Source organism: Heliangelus exortis, chromosome 1 (genome assembly GCF_036169615.1).
Source record: "Heliangelus exortis chromosome 1, bHelExo1.hap1, whole genome shotgun sequence".
In the NCBI taxonomy this organism is placed as follows: Eukaryota; Metazoa; Chordata; class Aves; order Apodiformes; family Trochilidae; genus Heliangelus; species Heliangelus exortis.
In genome coordinates, this window is record NC_092422.1 from 98533746 (window position 1) to 98559155 (window position 25410).

At 38.3% G+C, this 25410-nt stretch overlaps 1 protein-coding gene across 3 annotated transcripts in view; it reads left to right on the forward strand.

Moving 5' to 3' along the window:
- SAMSN1 (SAM domain, SH3 domain and nuclear localization signals 1) overlaps positions 1-19632 on the forward strand; it is a 92700-nt gene extending 73068 nt beyond the window's left edge. For all 3 annotated transcript variants that reach the window (XM_071755681.1, XM_071755691.1, XM_071755700.1), the window contains 7 exons: positions 1466-1537; positions 2105-2260; positions 4339-4459; positions 5856-6007; positions 8300-8506; positions 9505-9655; positions 18405-19632. In XM_071755681.1, coding sequence (XP_071611782.1) covers positions 1466-1537; positions 2105-2260; positions 4339-4459; positions 5856-6007; positions 8300-8506; positions 9505-9655; positions 18405-18610 — 1065 coding nt within the window. In that variant the 3' untranslated portion in view covers positions 18611-19632. The remainder of the gene's footprint in view (positions 1-1465; positions 1538-2104; positions 2261-4338; positions 4460-5855; positions 6008-8299; positions 8507-9504; positions 9656-18404) is intronic.
- Positions 19633-25410: the final 5778 nt, after the last annotated feature.

The following is a 25410-nucleotide window of genomic DNA, read 5'->3' on the forward strand; positions in this document are numbered from 1 at the left end:
AAAACTCTTACTTGGTAGAGAAGATTGGAAAGCTGTAACAATAGCTCAGATCCAGGGACTCACAGACCCTTTTGAAGCTTGTGGCATTCCCAGATGGAGCTAGCTGGAGTTGACAAAGAAAGAGGGCACAATGGGATGCCCACGGGCTTTAAAAACATGGGGGTGAGATGAAAAGATGGCTTGTGTGGCTTGTGGGGAAGCAAGGAAATGATTTGGCTGAAATCATGTGGGCGAGGTAAATGGATGAATAAATACATGAAAACATGTAACCAGGTGGTCTGAAATCATTAATGTATTTTCTTCCCTTCAGAGGGGATTTTGAATATCCAGAAATATACTGAGATGATCTTGCATAGTATATAATAATCAACCCTACTTAAAGAAACCTGGTGTTATATTAGTAATAGACTAATAGTCTTTCATTTAGTATGGAAGACTGAAGAACTTTTAAAAAAGGAGTCGCTATGGTTTGAGTATTGGTGAATATAGAAAAGCAAGCTCTTAAATACACTGCAGAGCTGATAAATGTCTGGATTCTCACTGTTGCTAGGGCCACACTTGAAGGGACTTCTGACTTGTCATCAGTGCCAATTTATTCCGTTTGCTACCATGGGCTGTGCAGTGTCAGACAATTTTGTCTGGATGTGTCTGGCAGGTATTTCTGTGTGACCTCTCTTGCAAAAATCTCCTTTGCCACTTCCATCCTTACCACGTTAATTATCCACACACAGAAAGGGTGAAAATTAGAAGGAAGTAATACCAATCAGTTCATGGTCTCCTAATACACAGCTCAGGTGACCCAGCTTTTCTTGTGTTGTGTCACAGGGAAAAATTGTGCCCATGTACATTTAAAAATCAGATTTTTAAATTGGAGGATTGGCAATTAAAGCACAGAGCCTGCCTGAATAGTCTATTGCTTACTACCTCTGCAACATATGCATTTTGGAAAAAACATATTCATAATCCTTGATGGTCCTTGCTGATTCCAGTTGGTAAAGAACCATAAGCAGTCTCTCCATCTGTGAAAGTAAACTGTGTAATTTGCCACAGTTGACACAACCATAACTGACTCTACAGCTCATATAATATTTATGGAAACATCTGTTTTTCTAAGCTCATGGACAGCAATCTTACCTAGAAATAACTCAGAGGTATCTGTGTATAATTTATGTGAAACTAATGTAGAATACCTCAGTCATATCCATATGAAGCAGTATTGGTTCTCTTTTCCTCATTTTTCTGCTTCTGGCTGTACAGTCACTATTTTTTTCCCCTATAGTCACCTCCTTGCTTATTTCTAGCTGCATGTAGCTGTTCATGGTCCACTGGTCTTGGGGGAATTTTTAACACAACCAAGTGACTTGACAGTTGTATTTAAGTCTTAATAACAGAACAAAACACCATCAGCGAGTCAAGATATATCTTTTCTGTGTTTTTTGTTTTTCGTTTTGTTTTTTTTTTACAGCGCACAAGCAGCTTTGGAAGCTTTGATCGTTTCAGGCATCACTCAATATCAAAGGCAGATGATTCAGCTGAGGTCTGTATAACACAGTTTTACTTTCTTCAGTTTACTTTCCCACAAGTTATGCAAAAGCTTTTGTGTATATTTTACACTGGTGAGAATTAGCTTGTGTACCTGAATCTGTTTGGTTGACTGAGTCCTTGCCAAAATGAACAAGAGAATCACACCTCAACTTTGGTAATTTGATACGAAGATTAGGAAAAAAAAAAATTCAAAGACAAAAGTGCTCTTCAGGTTGGTGCATTCCCAAAGTAACTGGCATGTGTATACAACCCACAGATGTGTCATTTTTGTTTTCAAGAACCTGCATAAATCCCCTCAATTTTTGTTTGAATTATGGACAATAAACAATGGGAAAAAACATTTTCTGGCATAAAGTATGTTTTCTTTCTGTCAATCCCAGTTAAGGCAGTGTGCTGCACACCTATTTAGGTACACAAATCTCCAGGGAAATGGCTATGAGTGACTTTTGTTGTATTGACTGCATTGGTGGCCTTAATATTTTTTTTCCTAATTCCTGTTCCACTACACTGAATTTCATTTCCATGGTGAGCTGTTCCTTATTTTCTCATTTTGAATCAGATACCTGAGTTGGAGACTGTAAGTGACGTCGGAGATGTAGTCCAAACTAAAGCAGCAAATAATGGAGGAGGTTTGGGGAAGAAGATGAGAGCCATTTCCCTTACCATGAAGAAAAAGATGGGCAGAAAGTACACCAAGGCACTCTCTGAGGAGATGGTAAATACATCTTAAGAATCTCAAATTTGTTGATAACACATGTGAACTAAAAATATTATATGCATTTTTCCAGTGCATGTTTCAATTCACGTTATGACAGTCCATGAAAACATGATACGTACTGAATTAAAACAGTTTTCAATATGTACCCTTTCTTTCATGTGCATGTTAATGTACACATACATGCACGTAAACAACTAAAGCATCATGCAGTCAGGGCCCAAGATAGACATCAGAATTTCACATCACTGAAATCTGTTTTGTCATCAAGGAACGTATCTGTAAGAATCACCAAAAAAAATATCCCCTGATCTGGACTCAAGGGAGTATTAGATGAACCCCGTCAGCAGTCTGATACTCAAGCTGCAAAAAATGCTTCATTAGAAGGATTTATCTTTCCATACAATAATTAATTCCAAAGTCCATTGTATAGAGGTCAGCCAGTACCCGAAAGCATGACAACTCTCATCTTATCTGCTTTTATCTAATCTTCAAGCTATCTTTATTAAACATAAAAGATGTTTTACACACTACAAGCCCTGTTTTTCTCAGTATGTTTTGTCAATGAATTCTAAATTTTTAGAAATATAAAGAAAAAGAGCTTGACATATTTAGCCATCATAAAAGATGTGGTTAGTCTGCATCCTATCTAGCACATGTCAATACCAAATAAATAGGGAAAATAAATAAGAAACTTCACAGTTAGAAAGTAGTATATTACAAGATCTCTTTAGACAGTTTTTGGAGGTCAAAGACAAGGATTCACACTTCATAAGTTTAGCTTGCATTTTTTGATAAAATTTGAGAGGTTGCAATCCTCTGCTTTTTATATAACAAGAAAGAAAAATCAAGAATTTCAACATTTATCTTCTGCACATCTACAGAAACAATTCATATGACAGCAATTCAATAAATTATCTGGTTGGACACATGTGAAGCACAATCTTCATTCTTGCAGGAAATGATGACAATTAATACCAGCCCACTGATTACTCTATGGGTTATGCTGCTGACTGGTGTAGCAAGCAGTGTCCTTGGTGAAAATCAATATAGTCTTTCATTTCAATCTTATGCCTTATACATACCTGTATGGGTCTCTGCTTTGTACATGCACTGTCATCTTTGCTTGACTTCATCATCAGCCAACAGATGAGGAAAATATTTTCCACAATAAACCTTAAAATCCTAAGTACTACAGGATGTTTCAGTTGCAGCAGGATATCATGCATGTTGATACCATGTTGAAATCTGCTGGAGACATTCTGTCCTTTGGAAGCTCATCACTATGTCATTTTTTCCCTAACTTACCTGTGACTGAAACATGGATCCAAATAGACTGCAATTCCAAAGTTGAGATTTAATGTTACAAATCTATAAAATATATTATTAAACAGTATGTGTAATATAAATATGGATATAGAATATATAAATAATAATAAAAAAAAGGTCCAATTTCAGAAACCATCAGGTTTTGTGAAAGAAAAGTGTACCTGTTAATCCTGAAAGGCATTGGCTTCTAAGTCCAATGAGTAGGTGGGGCAATGCAGTGAGCATGGAGCTGGATGCTGTATGTGTGTGCTACTTGTCTCCAGAGTGCTCTGGCTTGGGTGCCAGCCTGACACCAAGCAAACATGATTTTCAGAAGTTCAATGCAAAACACAGCTGCATCAGCTAGCTCTTCACCATTTGCTTTCAGAATTAATTTTTCTATAACTTCCTCTGAGACAATCAGAAAAAAAAAAACTACCTGCAAATTTGCCTTGTAAGCCTTTGTCACTGTCGTGGTATATTGCAGTCTTCTGAGATAGAGGATCACTTTGGCTGCTTAAGAAGGAGGGGAATGGAGTTGGGAAGAGAGGAGGTGGGATGTATCCAAGATCACAGAGTTCTAGGGGTGGTGCAGGGCATTCTTAGTACCAAGCATCAACTTCTAAAATGCTTTCTGTAGTAAAGTGGTTCTTAATAAAGTATAATGATGAGTTAATCTTCAATGACGATTTAAAAGACAAGGAAAAAGCCCAACAGATATTTGTCTAACATACATTTTTTAATGGTAACATCTGATTTTCACATTAAAGAATGAAGAAGGAAAAGATGACAGTGATCCTGGTGGTGGAATACACACTGAGAAGGCCTCCCTAAAAGCCAGTGACTCTATGGAAAGTCTCTATAGCCTGAACAGTGGCCAGAGCTCCTCCAGTAAGTACAGGATACCCACACCTCTTATTCAGTCATTGGATCAATATTGTTATTGTTTAAGTCTGAGGTATCAGGTGGTGATCAAAAAAGTGATAGTAAAGAGCTCTTCCGCCTGGAAGAAAATCTGTAGTTAGGAAAATGTGCAGCTAAGGTAGATACTCTTCTCTCCAGAAGCAAGCTGGATGTTTTTAAGAGTGGAAATATTAACGGAAGTAAAAAAAAATAATAACATAGAGTATAGGAAATGCCATAAATGGGCTATCACTTCTGTAGGTCTGTCACCCGTAAGGCTACAGTCACTGGGTGCAGCCACATAAGCATCCTATCAGGGGTAAGTGACTGTGAGTTCATCTGTCTGCCAGCAGGTGTGAGGCAGGCAAAGGGAAAGATGTTTCTGAGATGGTCAGTGATGGGGGCCTGACTCCTGGCAGCTTCAGGTCATGATGCAATGAAACACGGTTTGCTTCTCTGGAAGCCCACTCAAAACCTTCCCCCAACAGGAGAGGCTCAGTTGGAGAAGAGATGAATGTCTGATGAGAAGTAGAATTTGCTTCCACTTCTCTATCTGCTCCTTTGCTGAGGACATTTGCTGGGCAGCAGCCCCCAGCTGTCCATGATGACATTGCTGTGCCATCACTGCCGGCACTACGAGCCCTAAGTGGGGACCTGAGCTGCAGGCCAGAATATTTGCACTTAGTAGTTAATCTGGCCCTGAGACAGAGCTATGCACTTAAGCAATCACCTCAAACAAAACCATTTTTATGATAATTTTCTGTGATGTGATTTGTGAAAATTGTATATGGGAGTTTACTTCCAACACACTGCTGCTCTTATCTAAAAACATATTTGGATGGGATATTGCAGAGCTTGCTCAAATTTGCTTGAATTACTTTGCTGATATTTTATTGCTCAACTTGGATAAAATGACAGGCAGAAATGTTGATAAGATTAAAATTTCCCTCTGCAATGCAGGTCCTTTTGATGTTTCAGCTAGCTCTGTAATGAAATAAAATAACTTCTGCGGTACTTGTTTTCATTTCTCTGAATAAACAGGAGAAGTTCAGCAGAATTAATTCCCTAAATTGCACTTTTAGAGTACATTTTATTAATCTGCAGAGGTAATATTTCAAAAAGTCTGTAAGTAAAATGTGTAGTCTATTACTATCATCACCAGAAAAAGATTATTGTAGGGAAGATGCTAATGAAAGATCTCCTGCCTATTTTCTTCGGTCTCATCAGGTATGCTTTTTACTGAATGTGTTTTTCCTGGAATGTGTCAAAACCACAGAGCACAGTCTATCTCTAATTCTGTGCTTTTGCATGGTCTCTGCTGCTGTGCAGGATTGCATGCCTGGGCATTTGGTTCACAAGATCTCTCAACTTGACTCTCTTCAAGGTGGGGTGACCAGCTGTTCAGATGGAACAAGCAACAGGGACAGCCTCCGTTTGGATGATGAAGTTCCCTACAGTGGGCCCTTCTGTGGCCGAGCCAAAGTGCACACTGACTTCACACCGAGTCCTTATGACACTGACTCTCTGAAAATTAAGGTGAGGCAACCACCAGGATTTCTTCTTTTCCAGTCAGAATTCCCGGAGGGCATTTCGTACACGTGAAGAATATGTTTACTGATGCATTTTTAACTGTTACACACATGTAATACTCTAAAAGCAAGTCCAATCTGGTTTTGCAGTGCTTCTTTAAGGACTTAATTCAGACAATGCTGCAAAGACAGCTGCTGCTAAGGGTTTTTCAGGCATTGACTCCAGGTAGGTGCCTCATTGTGGTATCTACCCGGACACCATAGCTTTCCTAAGACTAAAATACATGTTACTTCCCACATGCAAGGTCTGGAATAAAAAAAACTTGAGTATCATGGGATGTGAAGTTGCCTCCCCAGCTTTTTAAGTCATAAGGACATATCAAAACTCAGCAGCAGTCTTTGTCTTTAATGAAAACGGTTTGTCTATTGATTAAGTTTTACTTTAGGCATACCTCTGAAATGTAAATTTGCTCTGGCCTTGTGTCCAGGCTGTGTGAGTGAGAAAAGGAGCTACAGACAAGGGCCTAGTTGAACATTACTAAAAAATCCCATCCTTTTTCATCTTCTTCCATGCATTCAATACCATCACCCTTCAGACTACTCATGTCTGTAATACCTACTTCTTTCTTTTCCCTTTCTGTAAACACCTCCATACCATTCAGCATTCACCCTTCTTCGCAACCTATTATTTTTGTCAAAATTCTCATCTGTACCTCACTGCAGTCTCCCTCTCCTCCTCTCTGGTCCATGTTACAGCCATTTCTTTGCCAGAAATTGCAGTCTTCTCCACTTGCCCTGCACTCTCACCCACATTTATTCAGTTTAAGTGGTCACAAAATGGCAAATGTCTGCTTGCTCACATAGGTATCTGCTTTTTTTGGTCACCAGGGCAGTGTATTTTATAACTATAAACAAATACTTAAGGCTTTAAATCCTCTAAATTTATTTCACAAAATTTCAGTACCCTGAATGTGAATTCAAAGTGCACCTGCAGCTTGGCTTAGCCCCACTCTCTAATCCTGATCTGCATCCCCATCTGAAGTTCCTGAGCCTCCATGAATGTGCAGAATAATATGTGTGCTTATGGAGCTTTAAACAAATGTTTGTTTAGTTTCCATTTCAAACATGCTCATAGCTCTAAGCTCCATATTTTAACAAAACCAGGTTCTTGTAACACAGTTAATTTCATACTTGGGTTTGTACCAAAATTAGCATGACCTCTTTACTTGCAGTTTCTTGACTGGACCAGAAAAGATTCAAAAGTCCTGGAGTGGTTAACAAATATTTTAAAAAGCAGAGTTCGATTTTTAACTTTATAACAGGATGCCAAATTAAGAGTGTAGGTAGGGACTTTTTAGGTATCTCTTTAAAGACTTTCAACATTTTTGTAAGTTTTGTGGTGCCTGCCCAGAGAGAGGACTGAATTCTGAGGTCATGAGAGCAAGTTCTGTAGGGGGTATGACTTACAAGGAGCTTTTTTTACTATAAGAATTACTCAGAATGACTCTTTTGCTGAGCTGAGACATTGGTTCCCACAGTGTGGCTGTAAACACCTTTACTGAAAAGCCTCTTGCAAGTAGCTGTGCTGCCACTCATTTTTGCACTCACAGTTGAGAGTGAATGCACAAGTGGGGACAGCTGAAGCCTTTAGATCTGTCTGCTAAGGCACCTTCCACTATTTCATCAGTCAGTTGCCTTAAAAATAGTAGGGAATTTTTTCAACCCTTTGGGAAGGACAGACAGGAAGATATTAAGGGAGTTGTGTTCTTTTTTGCTCTTGAGAAACGTAGCCAGTGTTTTTTAACTATAAAATGGGTAAGATTCTACCTTTCACTGAAAGGTAGCTCCGCTATCAGGTTTTTTTAAGACCTTTGAGACTTTTCGAAGACCTTTGAGATGCCTGTTAATAAGATTGCTGAGTAAATTGTTTGGCATGTATTTGGAAAAAAACCCCACAGTGTCCTGTTGCTTTTTGCCAAAGCTGTGCCCACTATCCATGTCAAAAGTTGATTGGTGATGCAATCCAACACCATTTCAGGAGTCAAGTGGATCGCAAAAACGGTGGAAGGGGCTGTTTACCCCTCCTTCACAAATGTTTGTACTTAAGGACTAGCTCCATTTTCTGTAATTATTTTGCTGGAACTTTATAAAAGCATATGAGCTAAACCTAGGTTAAAAAAGTTATTAAACACTGACTAGTTATAATTCTATGCCTTCTATGCTGGTTTTGGTCCATAGAAGAAAATCTATATATAACAAACCAGATGTGTCAGCAGTGTGCCTCTTTTTATTGCTCTAGAAAGGAGACATTATAGATATCATCTGTAAAACTCCCATGGGCATATGGACAGGCATGCTGAACAACAAAGTAGGAAACTTCAAGTTCATTTATGTGGATATTATCTTGGAAGAGGAAGCTGCTCCCAGAAAGATAAGGCTGCCCAGAGGAAGCAAAAGGACCAAGCCTAAAACGTTGCAAGAGCTCCTGGATTGTGTCCACCTGCAGGTCAGCCAAGAGTGTTTCTATCTCTATTTGAAATGTTTCATTTCTGTGTGCTTGAGTTTGGCTGCAATTTACAGGCAGAAGTGGAAAAGGCAAGTTTCAGTGGTCAGCAAAGCATAGCAGCTTCATGTCTGTCTGTTATCTGATGTGAGTGGTTTATAGAACTGCACACATATAGAAGCTTTACCACATCATTTGGTTGGGCTAAGAGATCACACGAAGAGGCACAGTGGTGACTTGTCATGTCACCATAACCTGGCTGCAATCATGTGCCTAAGCATAGGAGGTGTGTGAACGCAGACACCTCAGGGGTAGGACTGCAGTCAGACTCCAGCACTAACATTTAAAATTTGGGTTTCTAATTTCTCAAGTTTTTTAGGGACCCATAGTCTTTTTCTACTATGCTTATGCTGTGCCTCTCTCCCTCTCTTCAACCCTGGGTCCTAACTGGGTGTTAAAGTGTAATTAGGCCACGATTTACAGGTAACCTTTTAATAACTGGATGCAAACACTCCTTTCCCTGGAGCAGGTATGGTGACACAAAGCTCCAGGGGGAACACGTGTGATGCAGCATGGCTGGGAGCTCCCTCAGCTTCTGACCCTCCCTTATATCAGAGCTCTTTCTGTGAAAAGGCAGGGCACATCCTGCCTCAGAGGTAGGACCTCCTGGACCCAGCATGGTAGGCGCTCATAGGGTGGCCAACAAAAGTCCAGGAGTTCAACAGTTAAATAATTTCAGGCAGAGCTCTGTCCTGGTCCAATTTGCTGACAGTCTTGTTAGAGAACTCATGTCCAGGAGGAGCCCCAGGCATCTGTGCCTCTGTCATCTCTTGCTCTCCAAATCTTGTTTTATGTCAAAGAGTGATCAAACGGACTGTAGAATAGAGCTCATTTCTACCCACAAAAAAAAAAAAAAAAAAATTAAAAAAAAAAAAAGTGTGCTTATTCCTTTACTAAACACATTGTTTACATGAGAGAATTTGCATGGTTCTTTTTTGCAGGAATATGCCTCAACCCTTTTGCTAAATGGCTATGAAACTCTAGAGGACCTAAAGGATCTACAGGAAAGCCACCTGATTGAATTAAATATTTCAAACCCAGAAGACAGGACAAGATTGTTATCAGCAATTGAAAATCTACAGGACTATGACAGTAAGTGTCTAAGCTTTGTGAAGTCATGTGCAAGTTTTAACTGAAGAAACACATTTAAAGAAATAGTGATTCTCACACTGCTCTGTTAAATGATTTTTCTTTGAAATATGAAACATTTAAATATGAGATACGTTTTTCTTATTTGTTTGGGTAGCAAACCATACATCTTTTCTAGATACATATGTGATTACTATACTAGTAACACATGATTGATTTAAAATGTCTTATTTATAGGTCCTACAGTAGAGATTAATAGCAACTATTGATTAAGAACAACCTTATTTATGGTTGGGGATCCAACCCCCAGACAGTGTAAGTGACTTCCCAAAAGTCACAAAGTCCATGCAAGAGCAGAAAATAAAACCTGGCAAACTCTATGCTAGTATCTTAATCAAAACAGACCTTATTTCAATTAGCTATACTAATGAATTTTCTTTTTTTTCTTTAATCTTTTTTTTAATTTTAAACTACATTCTGCACAAGAACACAGTTGTTGCTTCCCTTACTTCATCCCACATGTAAATCCTTATCCAAATAAATTTCTTTTACAGGATTTTTTTGTAAAAAATAATATGTATATATGCGAATAGCTGGTTTGCATTCTTTTCTCAGAATGAATCTGACTCAAGCTTTCAGGAAGCGTCCAAAAGCTGATAATACAGTCTGTGTCTATGTACATGTATTGAACAGCCTTATGTTTTCTTCATTTTTTTCTTTCACTGGGAGTGTAAAAGCTACACTACAGAACAGCAAGTACAATTCTCATGATATTTTAATGGCATTTCTAGCCTGACTTCTAATTTTAAATAATTTATGTCAAATACCTAGAAACTACAGCTAAGCATCTACTTAATTAGACACTCAGCCAAAACAGGAGATGTTTTCCTCTTCATTAATATTCACACATACTCACCCACCCCTGTGCTGAGCAGTCACTTCATCAAATGTGCACTTGCAATTGAGAAGCATCTGAAAGAAAGAAAAGGAGACCTGGGAAAAAAATATCTTCCTGAAATCTTTTAATATCAATTCTTTCCTGTTCTGACTCCAGCACATGTACTTGTGTATGAACATACTTGCATGCACAGATATACCCTGCATGCTTCAGTACATAACTCTCTGTGTTTCTAAGCATACCTGGCTACTTCATCCATTCAGCTTTCCCTGTAGATATTCTCTGATATCCTTTGTGTTTTTTCCAATCTTGTTTTTTACTGTATGTTTGGGATTTTTTAGGACCCTCTTTGTACGTTCAGTCTTTCTTGTTCTTAGTCAACTTCCAGGGAAAGGTAAGGTTCTGGCAAACACACTGGAGATGTATTAAAAGGGTATTCTTTGCCCATTGGGTTTGGAAGATCTTTCTGGTCTATAGTTTCATGAGGTGACAGCCTAGGAAGCCCTCTTGAAGGGCTTTCTATATAAGTAGTGATTGAAAGAATGAATCCGGGGAAAAAAAGTTACATTTCCCAAGTATTGTATTGCAGGGATCTGTCTGGAAATCATCTGAAAATACATCAGTTTCTCTAGTTTTCCCTTAAATTGTGCTTAATGTATATATGTGTATACTTCTTGGTAACTAGCCTTGTTGCAATTTCTGCACCATTTATTTGGTATGCTTTTTGGATAGAAATAATAAAATAAAATAAAATAAAATAAAATAAAATAAAATAAAATAAAATAAAATAAAATAAAATCCTAGAATTTAATTTTGCAGTTTTACGTCAGTGTGAAAAACAAAACCAAAACTTTATGGTTTTTAACAGATCACACAGGTGTCAAACTATCCTGGACTAGTGAGGATGGTTTATTATTTATATTCTTTGTGTAACAATAAGAATAGCAAGCAGTATTAGGCACCTAACCTTTTTAGAAGATGACACCAAGTTTTTCTTCTACTGAAAGTGTCTTAACACAATATTCTACAAACACTTTTGAAAGGACTACTCCTAACAAGTTCCTTACAAATCCCATACACTGAAAAAAAATAAATTTACCTTAATTATAGAACTAGGACTCTTTCTGAACGGCAGCGTGGGATTAAGTCACTTTTCCAGTCAAAACAGCATCCCTGTTGTCTAATAGTTTAAACTGTTTTAATGTTTCTGGAAATAACAACATTAAAGCTCCCAAAGTAACCCATACTTCAAAATCAGTGATGACACTGTAGTCTTAGATCAAGAGATTAATTGAATGTTTGCTTCACATCCACCATAGATAGATATCACAAATCTTCTTGGTATTAAAATTTAATAAAAATAATATTCCAACAGTTTAAGAAGACTCACAGAGATGGGAACCAAGACATCTTTATATACTGTGCCAGCTATACAAATCCATTTAAGTCCAGCTGAGTTTCATAAGAGTCACATATATTTTAAAGTAAGCCATACATAAATACTTTCCTGGTTTGGGGATGCTGTCTTGAATTAGAACTGAATCAAATCCTCACCTTGTCTGGTTGCCAGAGGTTCATAGAATTTGTCATGAGCAGTAGGGACAGAACAGAATTTAACAACCTGCTCTAAAAAGAAAGATACTAAAGACTAAAATTGGTAGAAGCTATCTGTTAAGTTGTTATAAAGAAAGACAGAAAGTCAAGATGATCTTGGGGATAAGTTCAGAGTGAGTCTGACTTCATCTGAATCTTTTGACCTTTCTGTCCTCCTGTCAATCCAACTGGAACATTGGGTTGAAGGAGCTGGGTGCTACTGTGAAAGTGAATTCTGCATCTGAACTGAACTTTCCTAGGTCAATATTTTTTTTCTTAAATGGGAATGACTCAGTCCAGCATAAATGATTTTTTAATTAAAATTGATTTTCTGCATTGTTTAGAAGTGAGCAGCGTAATTACCCACAGTTACAAGGCAATCTGGTTACTGGCCAAGAGTATTCTAAATAAAAGTTCAGCACTTTTCCAGGTAAAGGTTCACTCTTTTTATAAGCTTTGTGAAAAAAATATACTAAGGCCATAGACCATATTTACTGTGCTAATCCAATTTTTCTCACTGAGCTTGGAAGACTTCCATCGCTATGCATTATATTCCTGCTTCCATGAAGCATGTGTTTGATTAATGGATGGAGTCACAAGTATGGTCCAGAATTGAAATGCAAGGGGTTTTGAGTTTTTGTGACTCTGCTATTATTCAGAACATCCAAACATTCTGCAGCATAGCCTCATTTTACAAGATTATACTATAAATGTAGTAAAACAAGAACTAACATTTCTTTAATGTGGTATCTGCTATTATGAAAGGACCAAATGTTTTCACAGGGCTATAATTTCTTTTTCTTTCTTTGTCTTTCTCTTGACATTTATTGTATGTTATACTAAGTGTTTCCTTCATGCTGCATACCTGTGACTATGTAACACATGGCACAGAATAAAGTTACTAAATTTTCTAACCAAAAGACCTGCAGCAATAGTTTCGACATTATATGCTTCTTAAAGCTGTCCAAAAGAAGTGAGATTTCTTTTTAATCTTACATTGGATGTAAACCTGAATTAATTTGAAAGGAAAAACTTTACCCATCTTGCACCAGAAATGAAAAAGTAAATTTTATTTATCAAATACTACTACACAGTGTTTATCAAGCAGATTTTTGCTTTCTGGTACTTCACTATCTTCCTTCTACCTTTCCTGGGAGTCCCAGCCCAAATTCACCATATTGAAGTTCCTCACATAGCAAGCCTATCCTAGAACTGCAAGGTCTTTTGTAAGCTCCTCATGACCTTCCCTCCCTTCCCAGATCTCTTTCGAGATTTTCTATAAGTTCATCAGATCTATATATTTGGGACAAAATTATTGGTCTCCATGAATTCGTGGCTTAGGTTTTAAAAAAAATAAATTAAAAAAAGCTCTTTTTCATAAAGTATTTCTTAATAGCTTTCCATTCTTCTCCCAGATGGCTTCTAGACAGGAGATGGATGTCTGTGCTTTTGTACGATGCTATTTTTAAAGTATAGCAGTTGCTGGATGGTTAATGAATAAAGTAATAAAAGAAGTTTGGAAATTTTTCTTAACCGCTTCCCAGGACAGGTGTTTTTCTGTGTGCAAAGTAGCCTTGATTCTCTTCTCACTTAGTCATGAGGTACATACCTGAAGTCCAGAGGCTTGCATTAGTCCAAAGCTATTTTAAACTAAAGAAGAATTAACTTCACTGGATATCATAGTATCAAATCATAATATGGCTAGGGCTGGAAGGGACCTTAAAGATCACCCAGTTCCAACCTAGATGGTATGATAAATGCATACATGTTGTTTGATAGCAAAAAAAAGGTCCATATGTGTCATCTGGAGGATAATATTTCACACTTACCTCCCCAGATCCACTACCTTAGCTTACATTTCACAATTAAGTTCCAGATCGTACTCTAAATCCCACTGCTGGTACCAGATAAGGTTTGTTCCCTAATTATTGTACTTGAACAGCAAAATAGTAGAGCTGAGAACGTGACTTTCCGTTCTCTGTTGCATTCCTTACATAAGGACCTAGCATCAAGACTACCATTTTACACCAGACAGTTCCTTTCAATATGGGGGATTACACAATATCATGTCCAGGTCAAATATTTCTCGAAGACAATCTTCTGTTCTGTATCATGATATAACTCAATGACCTAGAAATAATATTTCCAGGTAACTCAAGGAAGCTCATCCTTGTGGGAGTATTAGTATTTTTCACTTTTTTTAGCACAACTGTTTGCTTCCAGATCTCAGAGAAAAACAAAGAGCTTCTTATTTCTGTTTTCACCATAGACTCTCACATCAGTTCAGTGTTCCTCCCAGTGCATACAATTTTTAAAGTTGCATGTCTAAAATATCCACAAATGAGTCCACAAAAAGTCTGCATGCATCTACAGAACAACTTCAGGTTTCTCTGCTTCTTTTTCATGAAGTATCACTGTTCTATTTAGCTAGTATGCAGTGCTGCTGAGCACATCACTGCTGCAACCTTCCAGAGAAGCACTTAAGTGTCTCAGCCTAAAGCATCATGCTCTGAGCCCTGTTCTCCTTCTGGCCAAAACTCAGGAAGACAAACTCTCAGATTCATGCAGTCTGGCTTGCTCCTGGGTGACTTCTTTTTTCCTCCAGACAAAATCCAAGCCTCTGGCCACTCATCTCCTTTAAACTGACATAACCACACAGAAGCCAGTGTGACCTCTGCACATTCTTGAGCTGAATTGCCTTAAAGCTAAGCTTAAAGTGCTTTCCTAATCAGGACTTTAAACTCATTTTAAAAAGGGAAAAGATCTGTCCCTTCATGTGTCACGCACATCTATGTCATTGAATAACAAAGACTCATTTCCAAGATCTAAATAGCAAGAAATAAAAGTATAAATCACACATCTATTACCAAGGCTAAAGGTCTCACATTATTTTTAGAAGTTTGAATATAATCCTATCATTTAAAGTAGTATTAGAATATATGTGTCAAAATGATGTATATCTTAGACTTTACTGGCCATATCATAGACAACAGTGACTGAAAGCTATTTATCTTGTATGAAAATGCTTGACTGTAGAAAAAGGATAGGACTTCCATTTGTTGATAAGATAGCTATTTCTGATGATTCTGCAACATTTAATGGTAGTTTAATTTTATCAGTTCCTGCTTCCTGTGTATTGTATCTTTCTTCTGATAGCCAAAAGATTAAGACAGCAAACTTACCTTTACTAATGTGGAACTTTTTTTGAACACATGCATGTTAGAGAAAGGAATTCAGGAGAACTGAATGTAAGAGCGAAAAGCAAAAAAGAAACAAAATCAGTTTCTTTTCTCATGAAACAACATCTGAAGTTGCATGCTACATATATATTTATAATATTCAGTATCCTGTTCAAGTGGTTTAGGAGTTACTGCATAATACTTCAAGCTACTGAAAGAGAGGGGGAAAAACCAGCACTCTCAGTCTTCTTAAAGACAAAGTTGGTGTTCTTGAAATTTTTCTGATCAGAGTGAAGAGTATAAAATATAATATAACTAGGTTTAAAACACATGAACTTTTTTTTGGTTTTCAGATTTGAATGTAAAAAATTATTCTAGTGTAAAAACACCTAGAAAGTTCTAGAAGTTTTACAATTCTGTATGATTTGTAAACAGAAATTTCTTATTATCCTAGCTGATCTAAATTCAGATATTAAAAAAAAAAAAATAAAAAAAATCTCAGTTCCAGGCTTATCTGCATCTTTTTTCCCTGAAACACTCAAGGGAAAGACATTGCTACAAAAGAATTTAGGATCTGTTTTTCACTTAGGAACTAATCAGATTATCACAACTAGTTACGGGGTACAAATACACTGACTGAAACTTCATTTTCTTTTTAATCCACTAGTTACTTGGTCTTCTTTCCATTGTAAAACAAACAGTGTGGATAGAGGTTCCTCTCTGACCTTGAAAATGTAAACAGGATTAACACTTTTTAGGTCACTGCTTGCCAGGGCAGCAGATGATGCTCGAGAAGCTGATAAAAGCACCAGCAAGCAGCATTAGGCTGATGAAGGGATTAGAGGGGAGGGCAGGGGAGCCCCCTCCCCACAGCCCTGCAGGAGGACTTAGCTCAGCAACCAGGACCTGGGTCATCTCGGTGCTGCTGGGATGGGTGCAAGGCACTAATGACACAGTTTAGACAAGACTTTACTGGGGCATCTGCTGTTATTTGTGCTAAACTACTTCTGTTGCTACTAATAGCAGCAGTAATACCTCCACGGGTGTAATGCCTTTTGTAATTCCTCCCTGACTTAAATCAGAAATCAATTGGACCCTACGTGATCAAATATTTTCCCTGCAAAGAGCAATAACATTTGACGTGACAAACTGTGTTCTGTAAAGTGAGACAGAGATCAGTTACAGATATCAACTAAATCTGCTGAAAAGTGGACTCTTTCACGCAAGTGCAATTAACCATTAATTCATTTGGTAGCAAAGTGGCACCTCTACTCCTTGGAAAGTATTTAAAGTAAATTTTTTTCATTTATTCATTTAAATACGTCAGCGTATGCCCATAACCTCAGGCTTGATGCAAAAATGACTAAGTTGAGATTTTGTATTCTTGTCTTTAAAAATCAGATTAATTTATTGACTTAATTAGGTAACTGAAAGTTAGAAAATATTAAACAAAAGTTAGCAGTCCAAGATGTTTGCTACTTCCATCAAGACCTAAAAGTGTTTCTCAATATGCCAAAATGCTTTGTGAAACAAGTTTGTTGAAAACTCACTCAACTAATAAAGGCACTGACTCTCCTGCTGTTCCATTTATGTATTTTCAGAGTGAAATATTTCCATTTTTCATTCCTTATTTTTTCTTTGTTATATAGATTTTAAAGAGAATATAAAAAATCCAAATTTAAAATCTTTCCCATCTTACCAGATCTTGTACATTCCAACAATTGAAACAAATGCCAGTATGAATTTTGTTGTAGAAATTTTATAATTCTGGAAGATAAACAGATTTAGATTTTGACATAGGATAAAATCCTTCATATATTAGGACTTTAATTCTGTCTGGACTTGAACTAAAATATCTTAAATCTGACCAAAGATTTCATGCTAACTCATTTAACCACTGATTAACAAGTGAAATAAGGGAATTTCTTTGCACAAGCAAAAAGGCACCATTTTTATGTAGGGTTAAAATTTAGTTTAAAACCATCTGTTTTCTGTGAGATTTGTTCCTTATACTTTGTTTGGAAAGCAAGCCACAATTTTAAGTAAAAATACGCTTACAGGACAGAAGTGATTAAAAAAAAAAAATTGAGAAAGATTTTAAGATTTTATAGCTCTTTTTTTCTGAAGAAACTGACTGAGTGAACCATGTATTTCACAGCCAGAAAATATGTACACAAAGCTTAACCACCAGATAGATTGATGGTATACAGGTATACCCTGTCTGCAAGGTACAAACTTGCTGAGGTTTTTTTGAAAGGTTTGTCAATTGCTGAGTTGCAGGTTTTTGTGTTAAAACAGATTAGTCATTCAGCAGCTGAACAAGGCCAAATTATTGTCAAGATTATTTGCTTTTACTTAGTTTTGGAACAGTGTTCAAAAGCAGTACAAGAGGAGTTTGGCATCTTAGCCTTTTCTGAAGTCTGTGTTTTGGAAAAAAAACCTTTTGGATATCAAGCTAAGCTTAGGAAGTTTCCATTCTGCACCCACTCCCACTGAAAAGTCGGATGCTTTACAAAACATGATTACCACCTATTTATGCTGAGCACTTCTGAAGATGAGCACAGTATATACTGCAGAGTGGGTAATATGGCAGGGGGTACATGGAAAAGACACATCTGTAAAGCAATATATTATAACCAAAGCACAGTAGACTAAATGATTAATTGCACGAGCAGGCTGTGGAATACATGAATGTGGGAGGCAAAAGGCTGCCACCTCCACTGTGGCTGTGGTGACCGTGCACGGTGGCTGTTGCACGTGTGGACAGCTAAAGGACCTCAGCCTAAAGAATGATGGCAAAGTGTCCAATATTCATCTCTGAGAAACATACTACAGGATCAAAGCCAAGCTCAACATGAACTTCTTCTCAACATGAACTTTTATAGTCATGGAATCATATTTTAAGTTCTTTAATGCTGAGGCTTCTGTTTCTGATTGACAGAGATATTGACCTAGTCATGTGTGTATCGCCAACTTTGTTTCTGCAGTTCTTCAAGATGAATCATGTTGCTACCTCAAGTTTTTTTTTTTCCCCAGGATATGTATTTTGACATTTTTTTCTTCTTTCTTCTTCTCTTTCTAGTTGAACAGCAGCAGAAAAGTGAGGGTGGTCAGGAGACCCAGAGCTTAAGCCCTCACCCCAGCGTTGACAAATCACAGTTAAATGACTGCCCGAGAGATTCTGGCTGTTACATCTCATCAGAAAATTCAGATAATGGTAAAGAAGAAGGAGACTCAGAAACTCTGTCTGACATGGTGCAGTCAATAGCAATCACTGAGTCAAACTGATCCAGTCCTGTTGTTTTTCTGAAGTTTTTCAGAAAAGACCAACAAAATTTGCCAGTGTGATGGAACAGAAGCAGAACACAAAATATTCTCAACACCAAAAATCTACTTCTGCCTGATGCATGATGTTCTGGACTGTTTAATACATGGACACTTGATAACTAAATGTTAGCTGATAATATGAATATCTCATGCTTTTGTTTTCTATGAATCCACAGACATTTCACTTAAAAAGTTTATACATATGTATTTATAAATATTTGTACAGAAAAGGCATTTTCTATCAGAATAGAGAATTGCTTAGGTAGTGGTACATTATCTGGATGTGTTCATTTCTGAAACTGTCTAAAATGTAAATACTGTACATTTCTTTTTAAAAATATATGGATTAATTACACTGGCTCTATTTTCAGATGTGTTTTGCTGATATTTGTATATAATGTATTTTCATTGATTTAACATAATAAAAATGTGGATACATTCACATCTTTCTTTGAAAAGTACCAACCTAATTCTCATTAATACTAAAGTAGTTCATACCATTCCTTTCCAAAACAGGCTCTAAAGTAGATTATTATCTCCTACAGTTTATCCTGGAGGTACAAAAGAACTGTAGTGTGAATCTGAATCAAGCTCTCTGTGTTCATTATCTTTTAGAGAACATAGCCATCCAAATAGCTTATGCACTGCCAATTTCTTTATTGTTATTTTCACACCTGTTCTCATTCTTCCCAGAAGAGAATGAGAATGCAAGATTGGAGCAAAATAAAACAGTTTCAGTGCTATCTTTTATGACAATTTTTTTGTGAAGCTGTTGACTTTTGTGCATTGTGTGAAGCTTAATAGATTATCTGTTTGTATTCAAATCTCAAAAGTTAATATGATTATTGTGCACTACTGTCTTTCATATGAGATTTTATTGTCATTTCTCAGTATATTTTGCACTGGAATACACTTTTTAACTGCCTGTCTTCTTTTAGAATACATCCTTCAACAATAAACAAAATCATTGAGCCCTTTAAAAACTACTTGATTTTTAATGTGGTCATTACATTTCAAATACTGCTCTGTTCTAAGACTACCACAGTAAATGGCAACTCCACTGATTATTTTTATGCATAATATCCTGTGTGTTAAATTGATAAAGAAACTTTTGCACACTAATTAGTCACACAATTTTCATAATTTAAGGTGTTTTGCTTTTAACAAGTGCCCACATATTGCTGACAGCTCAAAAGAAAATCACCTTCAGAAGAGATGAAATACAGCAAGTTCCACCCTCAAAAAAAGTATTTCCTGCAGAAGCTATAAAAAAATGGAAAGCTGTTCTTCTCCTCCCCTTCCCCCCCCCTTTTTTTTTTCAAATGGATATGCTTTCTCTAGTTTTCATGACCCCTCAAATTGCTGCTGCTGTCAGACTCCTAGTACACAGATCTACTTTAAAGGCTATAGTAAAAAAATGACGATCTCAGAAAATTGCATTCACTATGTTTCAAAGACTTGGAGAAAATAAACTGTTTAGAAAAATAAACAGCAATGAGAGATGCTACGATTCATTTTGGTTTTACCTTACTTTTTACACTGCCAAGAATCATTATCACCTAGCAGCAATGACCCCATATTGACAGTCATGGTGGTGACGCAGAATCCTTTGGCTGACTGAAGTATTTAAGAGACTGTATCAAGCAGCTCTATTTGTTTCTTAGGGTTTTTCTGACCAGTGGTGTGTCTTGATGCAATATGACTTCGATAACTTCTGAAACAATGTGTTAGGATTGGCTTCTATCATCTCCTCATTCTAGGCAAGGACTAATGTCAGCTTGAATCCCTCAAAGAGGGGCTTATCTTTTGGGTTTTGTGGCCAAGGCACTCAGTCTTCTGATATCTAGATATCTGTAAAATTGTTGAACCTGTAAAAATGCATTAAGGTGAGTTCAAACATGATTATAACTGCCAAGAAACAGCTACATTAGACTAACAGCCAGAGACCAAAGATGTCCTGTGATACAAATACTCTGAGAAATGTTCATTTACATTTGTTTATAAAAAAAATAGGCCTCCCTAACTATTCACAGTTAAGACAGGCAAGGCTTATAACACAGCAGAATACCCAAAAGCTGCTGTTATTTTACAGGAATCAAACCCTGCGTAACTTGGACTGATGTCAAGAGGATAAAGGTACTCTTGCAAATACTTGGTAGCTTTGGGCATGAGCTGTGTGTGGTTTAACCACTCCTGCCTCTAACCAGTAAGGCTTTGTCTGAAGAGCTCCGTGTTTAGAAAAATGTGTCAACTGAAAGCTTGTTCAAGACAGTTGTAACTTCCTGCAAAGACAGAGCAGATTAGATCTGAGCTATTCTGAGAAAAAGAATCAGGAAATTTTGCACCACAGGGAAAAAAAAAAAAAAAAAAAAAAAATTAAAAAAAAAAATGTATTTGCTACACGAAGCATACCCAGACTTCTCTTGTCTCTCAGTGGTCTTGTTAATCTCACTGATCATGGATTAAACTGTTTGTGGAAGCACAAACATTTCTCCAACTGGCTTTAGTGCTTGGTAATCTGAAAACAAGATGAATCTAGGAAATGTTGCAGAAAGTCTGGTGGAGATATGGACTGCTTTTGAGAAATCTTTAAAAAAATGTTCCACCGACAGGGAAGAGAAACAAGCAGAGTCAGTTTTGTTCCCCTCTGTCACTTGCTCAATTGTGTTGCTTTTCTTTTAATTTTACTAACCTTCCACTCTGCTTCAGAAGGACTATAAGGTTTCTAAGTCTCTTATTTGGAGATAACCGCAAGTCCACTGTTCTCTGTGGTCACAAAGGATACAAAAAGATGCAAAACAAGTCAGTAACAGCAGAGGTGAAGCTACCAAGGCTTGCCCCAGTAGCCTTTAGCCAGTGGGGATTTCCCCCACTGCAGAGGGCCAGGGTGCAGGTGCAGCAGATTTCCCCTCAGGGCTGCGGTGCTGGGACGGCTCCTGGCACCTGTGCTGCCACCTGCCCGCTGCAGAAAGCCAGCAACTTGAAAAGACTTGTGTGACCCACAGAAAAATTCAGGTGATGAGAGGCACCTCACCAGGGAAGAACAATCACTCTGGCCAAAGCAAATGATGCTTTTAGCAGTGCTGTTGCCTCACGTTCAGTCCCATTTCACTGCTGCTCACATCAGGCCTCGCGTTAAAGGAGGGATGCTCTGCCACCAACTAGGGTGCCAGGGTGCCAGAACACAGCCCTGTCACCCATGCAGCCCAGCCTGCAGATGGTGGGAGGCAGCATTCTGCTCTCCAGATTTTGTAACAAAACTTTTGAAAGCCAGTGGGTATAAACAAGTCAGTGTAGAAGTTAGCAGCAAGGAGGGTTTTCTGTTCATTTTGCTGAGGTGTGAATGAGCACACGAAGCATAAGGCAGAACATGGACATACCTGTGGAAATTCTGGGACCTCCAAGGGACTCAACTAATTAATGGCTGCCAGCTGGATTTTTCACTGCTCACACAACCCTCTAAGCTGAGCATTCCAGCCAATTTTCCACCCACCTTACCACCCAGTTGTCTATCCTATACTTCACCAGTCCTAACATTGAGTGGCCTGTCTCTCCTGTGATGTGAGGAAGCCCACAGCTCAGTAGATACAATATTAAAAAAGGGCCTTTATACCATAACACTTGCTCCCTGGTGGGGGCAATTAAAATTGTTCCTGGCATTTTCAGGGCATCTGCAACACACTGGTGTAGCCGTTACAAAAGAAGGCTGGTGCAGAGAGCACAAATCAATATTAAAAAAAAAAAAAAAAAGTGTGGGTGCTGTCAACCAGGTAGCTCAGTTTCCAGATGTTACTAGGTTCCCAGGATGAGTACAACCTGCTCCTTTCCCTGGAATCTAGGTGTTTCATCAAGCCAAAGGACATACAGATCTGTCCACCCACAGACAGCCACATACATACACACACAGATCTGTGGTGTTAACAGTTAAAGGCAGACATGTCATAGATTCTCTCAGTGCCTTGAGTCACATTAGCAGCTTGCTGTCTGTCCTAGGACAGCCTCGATAGCAATTTTGCCACTGAGCCGCATGTCATCATAGAGGGCTCAGCCTCCTTTCATGTCAGAGGGAAGTAGTTCTATCACATCTAGTAACATCATGGCAAACCCTCTGCCTGTTTTTCACATCTTGAATCTGAGGTTTTGGGATATGTTAGCCACTGAAGAGGTTATTTGCATCACACTGATGTCTGCAGGGTGTTTGTGTTTTACTACTGCTTTATGCAATGAAAGTCATTGGTTAGTTCCAGGAATATGTTAGAGAATGGCATAACCATCTTCTTATTGTCTGAGTTCCTGCATGAGATGTTCAATTTCATCCCTGATCTTTGATTCATCGTTGGCAAAGAGCATATTTTTTCCTACATCTCAGGAGAGAGTGTGTAAAAGATTATAAAATGGCTGTATAGAGCCTCCAGTTTGCATGTCTCCAGTATTCGTCTTACATGATAAACCCATCAGCCTGTAATTCTTTGTCTGCCTCTGAAGTCCTGAAGGCTGGACAATCGGTTAGCATCCCTGTTGCAGATTAACAACCAGCCAGTCATTCTGTTAAGATCTGTATTTTACCTGGCCCTAGAAGGGCTTGTCTGGTCACTGGAAGACCCAAAAAAAGTGGTATCACATCTTCTATTTCATCCTGCCTAGGAAAGGCCAAGAAATGCCACCACAAGCATATGACAAAAGGGAATAGGGTATAATAATAGGTGATACATTCAGGGAAACATGGCTGTGTAATCCACAGAGTCACATCCTGTATGCACAATAAACAGCAGTCATTGCAATGAACCTGAATTTCTTGGGAAATAAATATTGGTGGGACAGCATCCATGATAGGCTAGGGGGATCTGAGATGGTAATTTAATTTCTTGCAGCTAGGCAGAATTAGGTCTGACATGCCTAACAATCTTTGCTAGGCATGAAATCTGCCTGCTGACAGCAAGAGCACAGAAAACCTGCCTGTGCCAGGAAGTCATGCACAAATGAGGGACAGGAGTGCTGGAGGGACTCTGATATTCCTTAACAGTTCACACACCTTGTCTGCTTAATTTAAACCTCGCTGGTGTCCCACAATGTGTGTGTTCCCTGGGCAGAGCCCACAGGTCCTCACCTTCTAAGGCCTATTCCCCATACCACTGCTGCTCTGACATGGGGCTGTGGCACACTCTGGGCTTTCTCAAATAATCCACATTCAGGGATCTCAGATTTCAAAATTTGATTTTCCACTGCTCCTCTGTGGTCACAGTGAGAAAGGGTTACCTGTACCCTTACTACTGTCTCATTACTTTCCCACTAGAGAAGATGTGTAACCCAGGTTTTCCAGAACCCCTGTCTCCCTTCTTCAGTCATGTTCCCTAGAGATGTTCTCAACATATGGAAGGGCTGTCCTACTGTATGTCCTATGAGGATTTTTCTGAGTGGAACATCAAATTTATAGAAATGTTGTGCAACTCAGCACTGGGACACAAACAGGTCAACAGAGCGTGGGATTATAGGGAAGTTTTGTCAGACTTTGGGCAAGCTGTTTGACACTGTTTGGCTACCAATCATGTTTATATAGCTGAGGGATAAAGTGGGAGGACCTGAATGATGCCCAAACCTTAACTTTCCTGCAGAAGGAGCCGATCTGTGTGAATCATAGCTACCCTGAGTAGCTATGATAGAAATATAGCTAACATAGAAACATTAAGAGTTATTTAGTGCCTTGGGATTAAGTTTGAATACAGCTGTTTACACTTGGCCATCGTGACAGACAGCCTCTGCTGCTTCTACTCTTTCAGTTTTTGAAGCACTCTCATCTAGATACTATTGATGTGATTTGCCTGGATTCTCAGTACTCAGTGTGGGTCTCAGTGTGGGACTGCTCCTGGAGCTGGTTAGCTCAGAGATGAAAATTTCAGGACCCAGCCCTTTGCCATTTTTCTGTGTCGAGGAAAATGCACTTGTGAGTTATGTCTGCGACTCACTTTATATCACAAATCTCTCTAAAATGCTCACCGTCATAGTTAAGAGCAGTCCCTTGCTGGCTATCAAAAAAACATTCTCCAGGGAAAGTACTTCTTAAAATACCATTGGACATAATTGGACTCACACTTTACAGAGTGCAAATGTAAAAGAAATGGAAAGGGAAAGCCACTCGTGAGGAAAATATATTTCAAAGAAAAATTAATACAGCAGAACTGAGGAACATGCATGCTTTCAAAGAAATCTCTCTGTAAATTATCTAATTACTTTGCTTCCTAAGTTTGCTCTCATCTGTAACATAAGGGATGAATGACTAGCATCATTCTTTACATCAGCATATTAAAATAAAATGTAACTTCCTGGAAGAACAGTTATCAGCCTCACCTCCATCGCTGGAAAAATGATGGAGTGGCTCATTCTGGAGGTCATCTCTAAGCACATGGAGGAGAAAGTTATCAGGAGTAGTCAGCATGGATTTACCAAGGGGAAATAATGCTTGACTAATCTGATAGCCTTCTATGAAGCTATGACTGAATGAGTAGAAGCAGGGAGACCAGGGGATGAAGTCTACCTTGACCTTAGAAAGGCTTTTGAAACAGTCTCCCATAACATCATCATGATCAAGCTCAGGAAATGTGGGATAGAAGAATGGACAGTGAGATGGATTAAGAACTGGCTACACAATAGAGCCCAAAGAGTGGTGATCAGTGGTGCAGAGTCCAGCTGGAGACCTGTGACTAGTTGAGGCCCCAGGGATCAGTGCAGGGTCCAGTCCTGCTCAATATCTTTATCAATGACCT